This window comes from Aulonocara sp. 'chitande type north' Nkhata Bay, linkage group LG3 (assembly GCF_057382095.1).
Source record: "Aulonocara sp. 'chitande type north' Nkhata Bay isolate Kocher_YH1m ecotype deep benthic linkage group LG3, A_spYH_male_GT1.1, whole genome shotgun sequence".
Taxonomy (NCBI): domain Eukaryota; kingdom Metazoa; phylum Chordata; class Actinopteri; order Cichliformes; family Cichlidae; genus Aulonocara; species Aulonocara sp. 'chitande type north' Nkhata Bay.
The window spans coordinates 60416332-60435593 of record NC_141346.1 but is presented as its reverse complement, the minus strand read 5'-3'; the positions used below and the strand labels follow the sequence as shown (position 1 = coordinate 60435593).

General features: G+C 41.9%; 3 protein-coding genes across 3 annotated transcripts in view; all 3 read right to left on the bottom strand.

The window, feature by feature from the left end:
- The window catches only part of LOC147336396 (NACHT, LRR and PYD domains-containing protein 1b allele 2-like), a 198003-nt gene that overhangs the window by 38234 nt on the left and 140507 nt on the right, over nucleotides 1-19262 (bottom strand). The gene's annotated exons all lie outside the window — the stretch shown is intronic.
- LOC147336401 (ribonuclease inhibitor-like) overlaps nucleotides 1-19262 on the bottom strand; it is an 89968-nt gene that overhangs the window by 29464 nt on the left and 41242 nt on the right. The window lies entirely within an intron of this gene.
- On the bottom strand, nucleotides 371-18724 carry LOC147336403 (protein NLRC3-like). The gene is made up of 7 exons (XM_086287102.1): nucleotides 18656-18724; nucleotides 16695-16826; nucleotides 16509-16610; nucleotides 15641-15745; nucleotides 3970-4046; nucleotides 2062-3853; nucleotides 371-551 (listed from the first exon to the last, which is right to left on the bottom strand). Exons 2-7 carry the CDS (start codon nucleotides 16781-16783, stop codon nucleotides 371-373), a joined length of 2346 nt encoding a protein of 781 aa, XP_086143228.1. The 5' UTR covers nucleotides 16784-16826; nucleotides 18656-18724.

The following is a 19262-nucleotide window of genomic DNA, read 5'->3' as shown; positions in this document are numbered from 1 at the left end:
TCAGATCTTCATCATCCTCATTCACATCCCTCACACACTCTACAGCCTCATCAGCACCGACTTCATCTTCACTGACTGATGGAGCACAACATGAACCTGTGGAGGCTGAAACACTGTCCTGTCAAACATCTCCCCGTCACCACTCCACTTCTGTCAGCCTTTAAATGAACCCTGCTCAAGTCTGTCACTTCTGTTTGGAGCCAAAAGGAAAAACTGTTGTTCAGTCGTTTGGAAAGACAACATTTCTGAAAGCACTCAAACTTCTTCACATTTGTCTTCAGACACATCCTGAACATTTAGGAACTAAAGAAAGTTTCAAACATCAAAGACCTGAAATATAGAAAAACAACAACAGCCGCAGGCAGTGAACTCACCTCAGAGTCTCCAGTCCACAGTTTGGACTCTCCAGTCCAGCACACAGAAGCTTCACACCTGAATCCTGCAGGTTGTAGTTGTTACTCATGTCCAGCTGTGTCAGATGGGAGGGGTTGGACTTCAGAGCTGAGGCCACGACTTCACAGTGAGTCTTTGAGAGTCGACACTCAGTCAGTCTGTGATGATAGAAAATATAAAATGTGTTATTATAAAAGCAGAAAATCTGCATTATAAACACAGACTGAATGTATATGAAGACAAAACAGAGTGAGGTCATAATCTGATGAATCTGCTCTTCACATCTGTGCTTCAGCTCCTCTTACTGTGTTTGACATGACACAACGATTGAGTCTCTCTCAGACCTGCAGACTTTTAATGAGAATCTTTGTTTGGCTTTAATCTGCAGATGAAGGAGGAAGATGGTGTCACATTTAGGCTTCCATAATGTCCACAGTCTGTCACTGAGATCTGATCCAGAGTCAGAGTGAAGACACACATTTGGACTGTTTCCTGTTTTGACTCCAGAACATTTTGAATGAGTTCAGCTCAGTGAAGAGTTCCAGCTGGAAAGATGATCTCTGTTTGCTACCTGCTGTCAGGTACGACTGTTCACGTCCACACGCAGGAAAAACCTGCTGACTGTTACCAAACGGAGCAGAAATCTCATCACTGGACAATAATGATGAATGAACTCAGAGCTGCTGATATCAGATCTGATTTCAGGGGAACTAAACACAGAAATGATTGGCTCATTTGAGCTTTCTGAGCCATTATCTGCTGGTGTGTCGCTAGTTGGCAGAAAATGATTTGTATTCCTGTTCAGGGCTTCAGTGTTTATGAGTCCAGATCCAGGTGACAGCAAGTCAAAATGATGTTACCTGTCTGTGTCCAGCAGCAGCCTGTATTCACTTTGAATATTGTTATAACCTGACATGGATCAGTTTGTCTTTGATTGGTTTGTAAAGGTCACTGTTTCCATTGGACCTGAGTGACGTACAAAGACAGAGAGGGAGAGAAAGGAGAGAGAGGATGGAGACAGCAAAGAGAGAGCAAACACAAACAGGTGAGAGTGGACAGGTGACCAAGGTCAGCAACCAATCAGAGAGCTTCTGTTTGACCCACAGTCACTGATGATGACTGCACATAACCAAGCAGTGTGTTACTCTGATATCAAATATGGATCCTGCTCTTATAATAATGATCATCAGATGATATTATTGTGTTATTTTGTAGCTGAATACGATGTTTGTGTGATTATCAGTGAAAGAAGCAGTGAGGAGGATGGAGAGAGAGAGAGGACAGAGGGTGAAGTTAGAAACACTAAAAGGATTTTTCATGGATTTCATGGATGATTTGAGTGATTTCCAGCAGGACACTTAAACATGTCAGTGGACGTCCTAAAGAACATATTCACTGATATGAAACGTGTCATTGAACAGGATTAATATCAGTGGAAACATGGTGGAAACAGCTGTGACTGCATGGATGTGACACACTTCAAATCTGTTCTCCACTCTTGGATTTGGGATCCATGGAGCTGCTGCTGAGTCTGTACAATAAAGGAATGGTGTGGAAGGTTGCAGCGTACGGACACAAACACTTTGTGGTTACAATCTGATTTTATTTTCAACATTAAACTACTAACCTACACTGATCAATGATGTTAATGATCACATCTGGACTCACCCAGCCTTTCTGCAGTTCCTCACAGCTGGAATCAGTCTCTGTCGTCCCTGCTCTGATGTTTTGTACTTCTGCAGGTCCAACTCATCCAGAACCTCCTCTGACATCTGCAGCATGAAGGCCAGAGCTGAGCACTGGATCTCAGAGAGTTCCTTCTCTGATCTGTTCTCTGACTTCAGGAACTCTTGGATCTCCTGATGTACTGAGAGGTCGTTCATCTCCATCAGACAGTGGAAGATGTTGATGCTTCTGTCAGGAGAGATTTCATCACTGTTCATCTCCTTCAGGTTGTTGATGACTCTCTGGATGGTTCCTGGACTGATCTCTGTCTGACCCAGCAGACCTACTAAGAGTCTCTGGTTGGACTCCAGACAGAGGCCATGAAGGAAGCGAACAAACAGGTCCAGGTGGCCATTTTCACTCTGGAGGGATTTCTTCATGGCTCGTTTAAGGAAATCATCCAGAGAGGACTCGTTGTATTTTTTTCCCAAAAAGTTCTTCAGCACCTTTGTCTTCCTGTTGGTGTGACAGTGGAACTTGTAGACAGCAGCCAGAAACTCCTGAATGCTCAGATGAACAAAGCAGTAGACTGGTTTCTGGAAGATCACACACTCTCTTTTGAAGATCTCTGTACAAACTCCTGAGTACACCGAGGCCTCTGTTACATCCAGACCACACTGCTCCAGGTCTTCTTGGTAGAACATGATGTTTCCTTTCTCCAGATGTTCAAATGCCAGCCTCCCCAGCTTCAGAAGAACTTCCCTGTCAGCCTCCGTCAGCTCCTGTGGACTCGTCTCATGTCCCTCATGGTACTTGTTCTTCTTCTTCTTTGTCTGAACCAGCAGGAAGTGTGAGTACATGTCAGTCAGGGTCTTGGGCAGCTCTCCTCTCTGCTCTGTAGTCAACATGTGCTCCAGAACTGTAGCAGTGATCCAGCAGAAGACTGGGATACTACACATGATGTGGAGGCTCCTGGATGTCTTCATGTGGGAGATGATTCTGCTGGACAGCTCTTCATCACTGAATCTCCTCCTGAAGTACTCCTCCTTCTGGGCGTCAGTGAAGCCTCGTACTTCTGTTAGCCTGTCAACACATGTAGGAGGGATCTGATTGGCTGCTGCAGGTCGGGAAGTTATCCAGACGAGAGCCGAGGGAAGCAGATTCCCCTGGATGAGGTTTGTCAGCAGCTGGCTGACTGATGCCTTCTGTGTGACATCAGACAGCAGCTTCCTGTTGGTGAAATCCAATGAAAGTCTGCTTTCATCCAGGCCGTCAAAGATGAACAAAAGCTGAGAGACAGCCAGCTTCTCTGCTGTGACCTTCTGTAATGTTGGATGGAAAACATGGAGCAGCTCCAGAAGACTGTACTGCTCATCTCTGATCAGGTTCAGCTCCCTGAATGAAAGCAGAACCACCACACTGACATGTTGGTTCTCCAAGCCCTCTGCCCAGTCCAGAGTGAACTTCTGCACTGAGAAGGTTTTTCCAACACCAGCCACGCCGTTGGTCAGAACCACTCTGACGGGTCTCTGTTGGTCAGGTAAGGCTTTAAAGATGTCCTGGCACCTGATTGGAGCGTCATGGAGGGCGTCCATCTTGGAAGCTGTCTCCAGCTGCCTCACCTCATGTTGGGTATGAACCTCTTCACTCTGTCCCTCTGTGATGTAGAGCTCAGTGTAGATGGTGTTGAGGAGGGTTCTACTTCCTGTTTCATCACTTCCTTCAGTCACACGTTCACATCTCCTCCTCAGACTGATCTTATGTTCATCTAAAACCTCCTGCAGACCAACATCTGCTGAAAGAAAGAAAAACAATGAGACTAAAGAGAAAGAAAACTCTTCAGTGTCTGAACAACACAAGAAGTCCAGTTTTCAGAAATGAGTCCATCAGCAGACAGATGTTCAGTCTTACTTTGTACACAGCTGCTCTGACTGGCTGTCTGCAGTCCAGCTCTGCTTCTGGATCTTTCTCCACACTGTGCAGAAGCTCTGATGGTGACACAGAAAAGTCACAGTGGAGATACTTCTGTCCACCTTTGATTAGACTCATTATAAAAAGGAAAACAAAGTTTGAACACAGTCATGTTTCCAGTTCACTGACTTACATTTATTCCATGGACACTCACTCTAACCTGAAGCACAGCTACAACCCAACATTGTTGAGGCCTCATCTCCTCCTGTCCTGACTGTAGAGGTTAAATATGCAACAACCAACAAATAAAATAATTTGGTTCATTTCAAAGAAATTCACACGGTGACCAAGTAAAGTAACCGTAGTAAAGGAGACAACATCCCGTTGATGGTGGGATTATTTGAAAGATTTGCTTTAGTCACGTCACCAAATGCAGTTGAACCACCCGTGGATCCATGTTTGACCATTCTACCACTCTGAGCTCTGCTTTTGAATCATTTTATTATTATCATCATTCATTTATTCATTCTTTGGAGGGGGGCTATTTCCTAATGCCGCCCTAATAAGCTGATGTTCAAGGGGAAATATAACAGAAACTCTTTCAGTGTTATTCATTAATAAATTAACAGATAAACTGTGAAGAAGAAAAAACTGAGATTTAAAGGAGAGAGTGAGAAACTTGATCATCCATCCTCATAATACATGTTTATCAGTATCTGCTGTGACCATACTGCAGTAATAACTACAAGTCTACATTTCTGTGACTGTTGATCAATCACAGCAGGAATCTGAGCTCATCTCTGCACACAGAGCAGCTTCAGCTCTGGGATAAACTGCTCGCTTCACGTCCTTCTCAGCTCACAGACACTCATCCTGATATTTTCCTTTAACATTTGATGGTATAATTCATCTGAGTTTACACTTTATCTGCATAAATACAGAAAAACAGACCCAAACACCAGAAACCATCAGTTTCACCATGTAGAATATATTGTTGTTTCCTTTTAATTCAGAGAAAAACTCTGATTTGGATTTTCTCTGTTCTCTTTGCCACAGCCCATCCCAGCAGCAGCTGAAGCAGCTGACTGTCACAACACTGAATAACACTTTAGGAGGAATTTCAGAGGTCAGTAAAGCTCCAGTTTCAACATCAGTTAATTAATCATAGTTCATCATAAATGTGAACCTGGCTGGCACACATGTTAATGTTAGCCATTTAAATATTAGCAGTTAGCTGAGGCCACAAGAAGAAGAGGCCCTAGAAGAACAATGGATGATAAGATTAGATTTTCAAGACTAGGCAGAGACGTGTTTTCCTTTACTGTCTCTTACAGAGGAGGGAGCAGATACCAGACGAGGTCACGGAGGTACGGGGAGGATTCGCAGCAGACAGCAAGACTGCCACGTCCATGCGAGAGAGCGATGGCTACGATAATCTCTGTTTTTAAGATAAGATAAGAGATAAGATAAGATAGAACTTTATTAATCCCTCGGGTGGGTTCCTCTGGGAAATTCGACTTCCAAAAAGCACAGCAACGACCGAAGTTACAGTTACAGAATTGTTTTATTATATATATATATATATATATATATATATATATATACATACATACACAAAGGGGATAAATAGAATAAATAGGAATAAAAAATAAAATAAAAATACAATGTCTCCCTATATAATGTTGTACAGCCCATGTGAGGGTTATCCTCTCTGTGAACCAGATGATTGATTTCACACAGAGGTCCACCAACTGAATTTGATCAGTTATGGAACGATTTACCTCGACAGGCTCCTTCACTCGCTGCTTTTAAACCTCCTTTAAAACACACTTTTACTCCCTGACCTTTGACCCAGTGTGACATGTTGACTCACTACCTCAGACAGCTTAAAACAGTCTTTTTGTTTTTTGGTGCTGCCTAAAAGAACCGTGAAATATCTGTCCTATATACAGTTATGTTCATATATTTTTGTGCTACATCAGGAAACTCAAAAACATAGTTTGTAATATTTTAATCCTTATTTTTAAAACTGTTTTTGTCATTTTTCTGAATAACACTTTAGGAGGAACGTCTTGATGCATTCTCAATCATCCAGGAAAGTAAATCTCCAAAAGTTGATTCTCTTCATCTGGACGTAGCGTAAATGTGTCCCAGCTGGACTTTTGTCAAAGCTGGAAAGGCTCCTAAAGAAAGTTCCAGTCGATCCAGGAGAGAAGGACAACCGCTGCCTAAGAGAAAACCTGTAGCTATCCCATATGTGTCAGGAGTGTCGGAGCAGCTGAGTTGCATTTTTTCTAAACACTGGGTCTCTGTGGCTTTTAAACCCCAAAACACGCTGCGCCAAAAACTGGTCCACCCCAAGGATCGGGTCCCCCGACACAAACAGAGTAACATAGTGTACGCTGTTAAGTGCAGGACGATTGGCAGGATTTATACATCGGGGAAACCAAACAACCTCTGGCTACAACACAGAAGAGCCACCTCGTCAGGCCAGGACTCTGCAGTCTATTTACACCTACAGGCCAGTGGACACTCTTTCAATGATGAGGATGTAACATCCCGGACAGGGAGGAACGCTGGTTTGAAGGCGGAGTCAAAGAGGCCATTTACGTGAAAAGGGAAAGACCATCTCTGAATTGAGGAGGGGGCCTAAGGGTACATCTGTCACCATCTTACATGCTGTGATTGCAGCCATTCCCCAACTCTCTGTGAATGGTACTCATGACCATTGATCAGTGGTTGTTGATCAATGGTCATGAGAATTGCATAATTAAGATTAAGGAACTGACCTCACAGCCCATTGTTCCTTCAGTGGGCAGGTTTCAGTCATCATGCAAATGTCCTGTTTATAAGATTGAATCCTGCAGTCAGCTGAGACTGAAGGAGTCACCTGGATGAGAGACGAAATGTTTCTCCCACAAAACGCTACGTCCAGATGAACAGAATCAACTTTTGGAGAAAGAAGTTGAATCAGTATTTCAGCTTTAAGAGGGTATTTTAACACAAACATCAGTCCTTCTACTTAAGTATGTTTGACACTTTGTTTACACCTAAATTAACTTTACTGTTAACAAGTTTTCATGTTTCTGTAATCTATCAGGTGCCCTAAGGGACATTATTACTGAAACGCTCTCACACACACTACTGAAATTTTAGCTCTCACACACACAACTGAAATTTTAGCTCTCACACACACACAACTGAAATTTTAGCTCTCACACACACACTACTGAAACGCTCTCACACACACTACTGAAACGCTCTCACACACACTACTGAAACGCTCTCACACACACACACAACTGAAACGCTCTCACACACACTACTGAAACGCTCTCACACACACTACTGAAACGCTCTCACACACACTACTGAAATTTTAGCTCTCACACACACTACTGAAACGCTCTCACACACACTACTGAAATTTTAGCTCTCACACACACTACTGAAATTTTAGCTCTCACACACACTACTGAAATTTTAGCTCTCACACACACAACTGAAACGCTCTCACACACACAACTGAAACGCTCTCTCACACACAACTGAAACGCTCTCACACACACTACTGAAATTTTAGCTCTCACACACACAACTGAAATTTTAGCTCTCACACACACACAACTGAAATTTTAGCTCTCACACACACACTACTGAAACGCTCTCACACACACTACTGAAACGCTCTCACACACACTACTGAAACGCTCTCACACACACACACACAACTGAAACGCTCTCACACACACTACTGAAACGCTCTCACACACACTACTGAAACGCTCTCACACACACTACTGAAATTTTAGCTCTCACACACACTACTGAAATTTTAGCTCTCACACACACAACTGAAACGCTCTCACACACACAACTGAAACGCTCTCTCACACACAACTGAAACGCTCTCACACACACTACTGAAATTTTAGCTCTCACACACACAACTGAAACGCTCTCACACACACAACTGAAACGCTCTCACACACACAACTGAAACGCTCTCACACACACTACTGAAATTTTAGCTCTCACACACACAACTGAAACGCTCTCACACACACAACTGAAACGCTCTCACACACACTACTGAAACGCTCTCACACACACTACTGAAACGCTCTCACACACACTACTGAAACGCTCTCACACACACTACTGAAATTTTAGCTCTCACACACACAACTGAAACGCTCTCACACACACAACTGAAACGCTCTCACACACACTACTGAAACGCTCTCACACACACAACTGAAACGCTCTCACACACACTACTGAAACGCTCTCACACACACTACTGAAATTTTAGCTCTCACACACACAACTGAAACGCTCTCACACACACTACTGAAATTTTAGCTCTCACACACACTACTGAAATTTTAGCTCTCACACACACAACTGAAACGCTCTCACACACACTACTGAAACGCTCTCACACACACTACTGAAATTTTAGCTCTCACACACATTACTGAAACGCTCTCACACACACCACTGAAACCAGAGGCATTTCTGCTGAACAGGAAGTTGTTTCCTGACAAGGAAACTGATGGAAAAAGTGGTATATTTCAAAACACTACAAGGATTTCTACTCAGCAACCTGCTAGTACAGCAGTCCCCAACCTTTTTTGCGCCACGTAAACAATATAAAAAATAAAAAAATGATAAATACCATGAAAACCATAAATAGAAATGTGTTCGAATTTTTGTGGAGGAATAAAACCCATTACATAGAAAGATCTCAGCTTGTGAAGGGATACAATAAAGGTGGTATCAAAACTCCAGAATTAGAATTTATGGTTGGCACCCTTAGAATTAAATGGTTAAAATCTTGTCTGTCACAGCCAGACTCTACTTAGCTCCACATCCCATGATTCTTGTTTAATAAAATAGTATACAGGATTAGACTTTATTTTGAAATGTGATTTTGCGGCAAATAAAATCCCCATAAAGATATCAAACTTTCCAAAACAGACGTTGCATTTTTGGGAAAATGAGATTTACCCACAACTTCTCCCCATAATTCAACCTTATGGAATAATAGGGTAATAACACTTAATCAAAAATCAATTTTCAAGAGTGACTGGTTTGAACAAAAATATTATATTCATAACAGATTTGTTGGATGATAACGGTGTCATTCTAAGTTACACAGACTTTTCAGAAGAATATTGTCTAAACTGTTCTCAAAGAGAATATAACAAATTTTGTGAACTGGTCCCACTGCCTCTGCTTCATTTGATTAAAATTTTTATGATATACAATAATTTCTCATCAGTGCTCCCAAATTTATTGCTAGGGCAATGTCAGCTGTTTGATAAAAATGCAATAAGAAATTTGTTAGTAGTTTCTTCAAAGACAAAATATTTCATAGTTACAACAGAATGGTTACATGGCATGGTTCTAATTTAGTTATTTCATATACACTGGATAAAGCATACTAAAAATTTATGAAATAGCCTATTCTACCTAAAGTTAAAGAAACACACTTTAAACAAAACTAATACTGTGGCAGAATTTCTAAAAAAAGAGATTTGGCTTTGAGGTGGATCAGTGTTCTTTTTGTACTGATGAAAATGAAACCCTAAAACATCTTTTTTTTTCCTATGCCCTATCACACAATGTATTTGGTGCAACTTAAAAAATTGGATTTCCCTAAATATTAATGATGTGCCACTGTTTGAATTACATCATAATTTTTTTTATATGGATCATCTAGCATTGGATGTCTCAGACATTATTAACATCATCATACTTGTTGAGTATTGCAGCATCGACAGCGATCAACTCGAAGGAAAATGACGACGGAGGCAAAAATGTCCTTAATATTTTTGGGAACTTTATTCCTCATCAACATGCGGCAAAACTTTTCTCATGGGTGCCATTTTCGTTGTGGTATACTTTTTTTTTTTCTTAGGGGCGTGATGACGCAGCATCCGTGCTCTTACAATGAAACAGTGCCTCCTTGTGGTGGCAACTAAAATACTGCCTCTGTTAAACCACAGTAACCATAATGCAGTTAAACACTGTACAACATGAGTACACACAATGAATATCTTAACAATACTTTTGAGTAAATATCATATCCATTGTGCTAAATGGAGGAACGCTAAGCCTTCTCTCCCTGGTTTTTTTGATGATTTTAAGATATTTTTCTTTGCTAAAAAAAAGACAAAAAGCACATATGCCAAAAAAATAACCAGGATAATGCACGTCTCCCGCTATTCTAAATTTTGACTTATGCTGAGGCTAATATATTGTTAAGTAATGCAGCTGTCTCACTGAGGTCCAGAATCGATTTGTTCCACGATTCGATTCAATTCAATTCGATTTGATTATGGGGAATTTTGACAGTCAGAAATATTATAATTCAGATCAGTACATTTACATATTTTTGTATTTAAAAAAAGGAAGCTGACACACGCAAGACTTTATCAAAGGTGTGAGCATCACAGCAGATGCCTTTGTGTCAAAGTAGCTGAAGATAAAACACATAAAAACATGAAGGTGGTTTTCCTGGCCTGGGATTTTATAAAAAATATTCTGCAGTACATCAAAAACGAAAGAAAACCATTAACATATGAACGTTACCTCTGACGTTACAGCGGTTTTATTAGAGACACGGCTAACGTTTTGCATTTTGCATAATTTTAAAAAGTTTAAATTTATTCAGTATTGAACGGCAGAAATTAGGTTTTCTTTTCGGAAGTATGTAAAATGAAACAAAAAAAAAACAGCGGCCGACTGCGCTGTAAACAACAGTAGACTTGTGCATAACAAGCAAGCGAATAATACAGAAAACAGATTTTTAGACGGGAAACTGTTCTTGAAGTACAGAGAGAGAGAAAGAGAGAGAGAGACGTGCGATTTTATCGTGGTGGAAGCAAAACAGTGAGGGAATTCATGACGATGTTTATGTGAAGCGCAGTTTGGATCTTCTTTTGCTGCTGGTTCAGTCAATATTGTTTGGAGAGAGATCAAACTAACAGCTTTAGAATCGGCGCAAAAACGGCGTGAAAACAAAGCGCGGACCTGCCGACAGATCAGAGTCAGCGAGCTGTCGGCTTTCAGCCCCGACCGTGTCCGTGCTGTCGGGTGAGAAAGGCGAGATCTCACTGATTCTGATCCGCGGGTCCGCGCTGTGTGTTTACGTCTTTGTGCAGAAGCCGTGTACCTGCTCTCATTTACTGTCTTAGCTGTTTGGTGGTTGTTGAAATTTTGTGAGGTTTCACCAGAGATTCTGGCATTTCGGGTAAAATAAATTTATATAAAAAAATCGATTCAGGATTTTAATGAATCGATTTCACGTTATCCAAGCCAGAATCGATTTTAATCAATAAATCGATTATAAAAACCCACCCCTAACTAACAGGTTGCTGAGTAGACATCTGTGTAGTGGTTTGTTTGAAATCTAACACTTTTTCCTTCAGTTTCCTTGTCAAGAATTAACTTCCTGTTTAACTGAAACGCCTTCCTGTTCGACTGAAACGCCTTCCTGTTCGACTGAAACGCCTTCCTGTTCGACTGAAATGCCTTGGTTTTTCAGTAGTGTGTGTGAGAGCGTTTCAGTAGTGTGTGTGAGAGCTAAAATTTCAGTAGTGTGTGAGAGCTTTTCAGTAGTGTGTGTGAGAGCGTTTCAGTAGTGTGTGTGAGAGCTAAAATTTCAGTAGTGTGTGTGAGAGCGTTTCAGTAGTGTGTGTGAGAGCTAAAATTTCAGTAGTGTGTGTGAGAGCATTTCAGTAGTGTGTGTGAGAGCGTTTCAGTAGTGTGTGTGAGAGCGTTTCAGTAATAATGTCCCTTACGGCACCTCATATTAATCCACCAGTGTGCTCATGCTTTTTTAAGTGAAAACATATTTTTAATGATCAAATATAATTATTTTTGTCATTTGTGGATTTTAAATGTCCTTGACAGAGACAGATGATGATCATTATCCTGCACTGTGCTCTCAGGTTTGGTCGAGCTAGCACAAAGAATGGCTATGTTGAACTTCCTCCTGGGATCTACACTAAGAAGTGAGTCCAACATTAGCAGGGTCTCTTTCCTTTATCTGATTCACTTTAGCATTCACAGTCACGTGAAGCTTGTTATTAACTCGATAAGTCAACCCAGGGTTTCAGCTGAGCGCTCACATGAAACACATGGTGTTGGCAGCATCTGATCAATCATATTCATGGAGACGTGTATCAGCAACAGAGCAGCTGAGTTTGCAGAAGGAAGTCAAACTAAACCACAGGAACAATATGAGGAGATTACACACATAATAAAATACTAGCAGTAACACAGCTGCTGCAGACAAATCAGTCGTGTGATCGTGTGTGAGAGGAGAAGGACTGTAAAGGAGTTTGGTGTTAAAAGCTCTGTATGAATGTGGGAAACACCTGAGTGGAAGCTCCTCCCTACACTGTGTTTGAAGCAAAGCACAAAGGAGACACCTGCTGGAGCAGCTGGAGTCCTACAGACACTCAGCCTCTTCACTACACAAACACCTCCTACAACATCCACTCTTTCCACTCTGACTGCTGTGTTTGTGGAAACACTCCAACACACACCGCTTCACACACCAACATAGAAATGTGTGAAAAAGAGCTGAGCTGATATTAAACATGAGGATTTATTCAAAAATACAGAGTCAGGAACAACATCTAGACACACATTACCTCTCAGCAGCAGAAGAACAGCCTTTAAAGTTTGCACCAACATCCTTCGACTCGTTGCTCTTTAAGGAAACACAGCTGGGTTCAGGTCCAGGAGATTCTGGCCTCTTATTGATCCTAAAAGAAAAACAATAAATGTCACAGCTTCATGAGACAGGAAGGAAAAACTGGAAATATTAAATTAAAGACATGATGAACAATCTCATAAAAATAATGTACTTACTCTTTGTCACATAACAGTCTTTTGTTAAAGTTTACAACAGCACCCTTGCTTAGTCTTTGCTCTGTACTGCAGTACTTGCACTGGTTTCACTGGACAAGTCTGCATGTGAATCTACAACTGATCTGACATTGTGGCACAAACACAGTAAACAAACACTACGAGCACCTTGTTTCATGTGCAGTGGCTTTCTTCTCATTCTGTTACTGAACACTGTATGAAAAGCCTCTCACTGCCAGCATCCTTCCAGCCCCACGACAACAAGACCAACTCACATCTTCACAACACCAAGAATTTTTCCCCTTTTCTTTGGAGAAACTGAGAAGCCAATAGGATTGTAGCTCAAACTTGCCCACAGTCCTGCTTCATCACTGCTCACTCCTACCTGTGTTGGTGCTGAGTGGACAGTCATAGCCTGCTGCTAGCATGAATGCTAAACGTACTGCTGTGGATGATCAGCAGAAAAACATGTGGTCAGTTTGACTGTTTGCTGTATTTAAAGTGTTTTTCTCAGTTCGTCTGTATTCAAAGTGCATTCGGGGCTTTAGCTGACAGCTCTTTGTGCTAACAAACTAAACTCTCTTAGTTTAAGCCAACAGACCAAACACAAAGCCTGCTGCTGCCTCCATGGGTTAGCTTGTGTGACTGGTGTTTACACCAATGAAATCTAAATCACACTACAGGGAGTGCAGAATTATTAGGCAAATGAGTATTTTGTCCACATCATCCTCTTCATGCATGTTGTCTTACTCCAAGCTGTATAGGCTCGAAAGCCTACTACCAATTAAGCATATTAGGCGATGTGCATCTCTGTAATGAGAAGGGGTGTGGTCTAATGACATCAACACCCTATATCAGGTGTGCATAATTATTAGGCAACGTCCTTTCCTTTGGCAAAATGGGTCAAAAGAAGGACTTGACAGGCTCAGAAAAGTCAAAAATAGTGAGATATCTTGCAGAGGGATGCAGCAGTCTCAAAATTGCAAAGCTTCTGAAGCGTGATCATCGAACAATCAAGCGTTTCATTCAAAATAGTCAACAGGGTCGCAAGAAGCGTGTGGAAAAACCAAGGCGCAAAATAACTGCCCATGAACTGAGAAAAGTCAAGCGTGCAGCTGCCAAGATGCCACTTGCCACCAGTTTGGCCATATTTCAGAGCTGCAACATCACTGGAGTGCCCAAAAGCACAAGGTGTGCAATACTCAGAGACATGGCCAAGGTAAGAAAGGCTGAAAGACGACCACCACTGAACAAGACACACAAGCTGAAACGTCAAGACTGGGCCAAGAAATATCTCAAGACTGGTTTTTCTAAGGTTTTATGGACTGATGAAATGAGAGTGAGTCTTGATGGGCCAGATGGATGGGCCCGTGGCTGGATTGGTAAAGGGCAGAGAGCTCCAGTCCGACTCAGACGCCAGCAAGGTGGAGGTGGAGTACTGGTTTGGGCTGGTATCATCAAAGATGAGCTTGTGGGGCCTTTTCGGGTTGAGGATGGAGTCAAGCTCAACTCCCAGTCCTACTGCCAGTTTCTGGAAGACACCTTCTTCAAGCAGTGGTACAGGAAGAAGTCTGCATCCTTCAAGAAAAACATGATTTTCATGCAGGACAATGCTCCATCACACGCGTCCAAGTACTCCACAGCGTGGCTGGCAAGAAAGGGTATAAAAGAAGAAAAACTAATGACATGGCCTCCTTGTTCACCTGATCTGAACCCCATTGAGAACCTGTGGTCCATCATCAAATGTGAGATTTACAAGGAGGGAAAACAGTACACCTCTCTGAACAGTGTCTGGGAGGCTGTGGTTGCTGCTGCACGCAATGTTGATGGTGAACAGATCAAAACACTGACAGAATCCATGGATGGCAGGCTTTTGAGTGTCCTTGCAAAGAAAGGTGGCTATATTGGTCGCTGATTTGTTTTTGTTTTGTTTTTGAATGTCAGAAATGTATATTTGTGAATGTGGAGATGTTATATTGGTTTCACTGGTAAAAATAAATCATTGAAATGGGTATATATTTGTTTTTTGTTAAGTTGCCTAATAATTATGCACAGTAATAGTCACCTGCACACACAGATATCCCCCTAAAATAGCTAAAACTAAAAACAAACTAAAAACTACTTCCAAAAACATTCAGCTTTGACATTAATGAGTTTTTTGGGTTCATTGAGAACATGGTTGTTGTTCAATAATAACATTATTCCTCAAAAATACAACTTGCCTAATAATTCTGCACTCCCTGTAATGTGTCCTCCAAGGTGTTTGGTGGGAGCACTGAGTGAAACATAAGAGCTCTGGTAAAATAACAAACAGGGCTGTGAGAGCAACTGAAGTGATAAAAATACTGTTTAAAGATAAAAAACACTTTGATGTTCTCTCGTCACCTAACAAAGTCCAAACCCTGTGAACTATTTTAGCTTTAATAACTGTGGATTCAGGTATCCTGAACCCATCTTTGGACATTTGTAATTAAATATTTTAAAACTCCATCAAAGACTCCTGATGTGGCTGTTTGGAGAAGGAAAAGAGGGACAAAGTGCAGCGTCGAGCTGAGGCTTCATTCACTGCAAACCTACAGTTATGTTTCCTTATTTCTGCTGTTTGCATGTTCACAGCTGAAATAAAGCTGCCTCTTTGACTTCATCCTGTTGTGTTTGGGTCCAATCCTGCCTGCCACACAGCGCTACAGGACAAAGTCTAATATTTTTATCTTTTTAATGAATCTTTGGTCATATTTATCCAGGAAAACACAAACATGTAAAGGAGTCATCACAGTTCTCTGACCTCGTTGGTCCAGGTTCAGCACTGAAGTCTGGAGGGTTTCTTTGTTTGGACCAGTCACTCCTCACAGACGGACAGCTGGATCCTGCAGACTGTGACCTCTGACCTCTGCAGACACAAACATGTTTTATTCAATGATCAATTCTCTGATGAAGTGATTGAAGCAGCTGTGATCACACAGACTGCAGATAATGCAGCTGTTTCCTGTCAGTAACAGTCCTCTTAGATTAGAGTTCAGCTTTTTACAGGAAAACAAATGTCCCTGAATGCAACAGTGAGACACAGTCTGCCTGTGTGGCTGTGATAGCTGCCGTTAGGAGCGCTCATGTGTTTGCAGTTAGACGAGGAGATGTTACCATCATGGACACGTTAACAAATCCTGCAGCATCACGTGGCACAAACACTTTGTGTTCCTGTCATCTGCAAGCAACAGGAAGTTCATTAATAAAGGCGGGATGGAGACGCGACTGTGATGGTTCTCCTTCATCCAGCTGTTACACACATCTGGGCTCACACGACGAGCCTTTGTCTAATACAGCAGCTGCTCTCTGAACACTTTTCTGAAGAGGAGCTGCACAAACCTTTGTTTGCTTTCTAGAGCAGCGTATCAAAGTCAAACTACCCACTGCTAGCAGCTGTTTCTATCATAGTTTAGGATCCAGATGTGTGAGGTCTAGATTTACACCTCTGATTAAAATACATAGTTAAAAACAGCCAATTGAGTCCAAATGTGTCTTAAACCAGGTAAACTGACAGTTACAGCTGAGCCTGTGTGTCCTTGGAGACACTGCTCTGCTACAGAGATGCATTTTAGAAACCAGGAAACATCAAAATCATTTAAATCAGAGAGTTCTTGTTACTAACAGCTCACCTCTCTGCAGCGGACACAGGCTGGACTTTAAAATTAACGATGTGACCATTAGACCAGTCACTCTTACAGGACACAGAGCTGGGTGGAGGTCCAGGCTGGTTCCTGTGAATAATGATGGAGCAGTGATGTGAGTGCTGAGCTGTGACATGGAGAAGAGTCATGGACAGTTAGAGATGGTCATCTCACCTCTGAGCTTTGGTCTGGCTCTCATGTTCCCCACACAGAGTGCTTTTAGAGGGAGGGACTCCCTCCTCTCTGTCCTCACACTGATCCATGCTGCTCAATTCACATCAGCTCACACACACTTTCTACCTTCACCTGCAGAGGAAACACAAATCAGCCCAGCGACACACTGACTGACCCACTCATGATGATTAATTCAGACACGTTTTAATCCCCAAAAGTTGATTCTGTTCATCTGGATGTTTTCAGTGGGAGAAACGTTTCATGACTCATCCAGGTGACTCCTTCAGTCTCAGCTGACTGCAGGTTTCCAACCTTATAAACAGGACATTTGCACAATGGCTGGGAGGTCATGACCATTGATCAACAACCACTGATCAATGGCCATGAGTCCCATTCACAGAGAGTTGGGGAATGTCTGCAATCACAGCATTACTAACCTAACCCTTACCTGGATGATTGAGCATCCAGACACTTTTTAATATTTTACTAATTTCTGAAGCTTTTTACCAACTTTGTTCAAATTGGTCTGCTGTCATTTTATTGTTGACAAAAAGAGATTTTGAGTGTTGACGTTTCCATGTGGGACTGTTGCTGCAACACCAGGATGTTACTACAGAATACACTTTATATTGTGAGCACTTGGATGTTAGTCCAGTGGTCCTAAACTGACACACCTGCACCTGGATTCATTCTGACCAGATTTTAGCCCAACAGTGTTTCATACTTAATACATCAGACACAAACTCTGCAGCTGTCATTGTGTGCAGTGTGTGTGCAGTGTGTGTGCAGTGTGTGTGCAGCGGGACACTGTGTCCTATGAGTGTTATACTACAATAAACAGAGCCTGACCGCGGGCATAAAGAGGGCAAAAACCCACTTATGCTCTAAAGATGAAGTTCTGTTTCTCTTCAAATGAGCCTCAGAGCATGTGGAGGGTCATTGAACGCATCACAGATTACCTCAAGAACAACAGGCTGAAGAACATAAAAACAAACGCAGAGTTTCTGTCTGACGGTTTGAACATGAAACAGGAATTATTGAGCAAAAACGGCCAGTTTACTAATTTATGATCAATCATCAACGCATTCACCTACAATACACGAATGAACATCACCAGTTAAACTGAAAATAACCTGCATACAAATACGACAGCAGACTATAGCGAACGAGCAGAGAAATGCATTTTATAGATGAAGTGTTGGCAGCGACTCTTAGGACAGCCCTGTCTCACTGTCAGCAGTTAAACAACATCCACACACTGGAAGCCCGTTTGCGTCACTAAAAAAAAGAAGGATCCAGAACTCGAAATTTCGACTTATTTTATCGTAATTTCGACTTATTAACTTGGAATTTTGAAAAAACTAAGTCAAAATTAAGAGTTAGTGCTGTCAATCAGTCATTTACGTGAATGACGTAATTTCCTTGTTACCCGGAAGCTGAAGCCCTCAGCTACAAATGCTACAGCTAAGACACCAGAATTACAGCCAGTCATAAATGCACAAGTCGCTGATTATTGTCTGTGTGGCTTCACAAATGATGAAATCCTTCTGTTATTAGCTGAATCACATGGCGTTAATATCAGCTAACGTACTCTCGAAAGCGCCGGTTTGTTGCGATGCGGGTTTGAGTGCGCATTGTAGCTGGATTACTGATTGGCAGAACTAACTCGACATTTCGAGCTACTTTCCTCAAAATTTTCGAGTTATAAGTCGAAATTTCGAGAATGGATCCTTTTTTGTGGCGGAAACGGGCTTCCGTAACAGACTGATGGAGGCAGGAGAAGCTGCCTACAGACATCAGTCAGTGGATCCACAGTAACATCGAGTTCAGCTGCTGATCATCAACTGTTTCTGTCTCGTTCCCAGACTCTGATCTCACATAAAACGAAGCAGATTTATGCTGAAACTAAGCTGCACACAGCTGATGTCAGCCAGGAAAACAGTACAGACTGCTAACGTTACCTTAACATGGAGACGATCAGCTGCGCCACAACATTCACGAAAGCGAAAGTAAAAGCGACGGAAGGAAACGCCCAGAGAGGCGTTTGAGGGACGGTCAGAGTCAGGAACCTCAGAAACGCATCAGGCTGGAGTTTAATTCTGTTTTCATCTTTAGAAACATCTGGAAATAGTTATAAAAACGCTGCGTAATAAAGAAAAATACTGTAGATTAGTTTGAGTTGTGTTTAGCTGAGCTGTGTCTTTAATCTGAAGTTCATTTTGTGGAGGAGCAGCAAGACTTTCAGTGTTACTCTCAGAGAAAGCCTCCCAAATGTCTGTTGTCTTAATAGTGGAATTATCTGGAAAATGAACCAGTTCTTATGAGCTGCTTTTCTGTATGAGCAGTCACAGCATTTTATACAGCGTGCTTCATTCACACAAGCACTTCTTTTTCTAACAATGACACTATGATGGATGCATCGGAGAGCAAGTCGGGGTTCCACATCTTGCCCAAGGATACCGTGGCGTGCAGACTGGAGCAGCCAGGGATCAAACCTCCAACCTTCCAGTTAGTAATTCTACCTGCTGAGCTACAGTCTGTACTTCCTGAACAACACACACTCCTTTT

Bases quoted from the DNA above. Each gene is read 5' to 3' on its own strand.
- LOC147336403 (XM_086287102.1), bottom strand. From the start codon at position 16,783: ATGGATCAGTGTGAGGACAGAGAGGAGGGAGTCCCTCCCTCTAAAAGC. The intron at 16,611-16,694 runs GTGAGATGACCA...CATTATTCACAG, and splicing joins AGCCAGACCAAAGCTCAGAG to GAACCAGCCTGGACCTCCAC. The intron at 4,047-15,640 runs GTCAGAGAACTG...TGTCACCATCAG, and splicing joins GCTGAACCTGGACCAACGAG to AGCTTCTGCACAGTGTGGAG.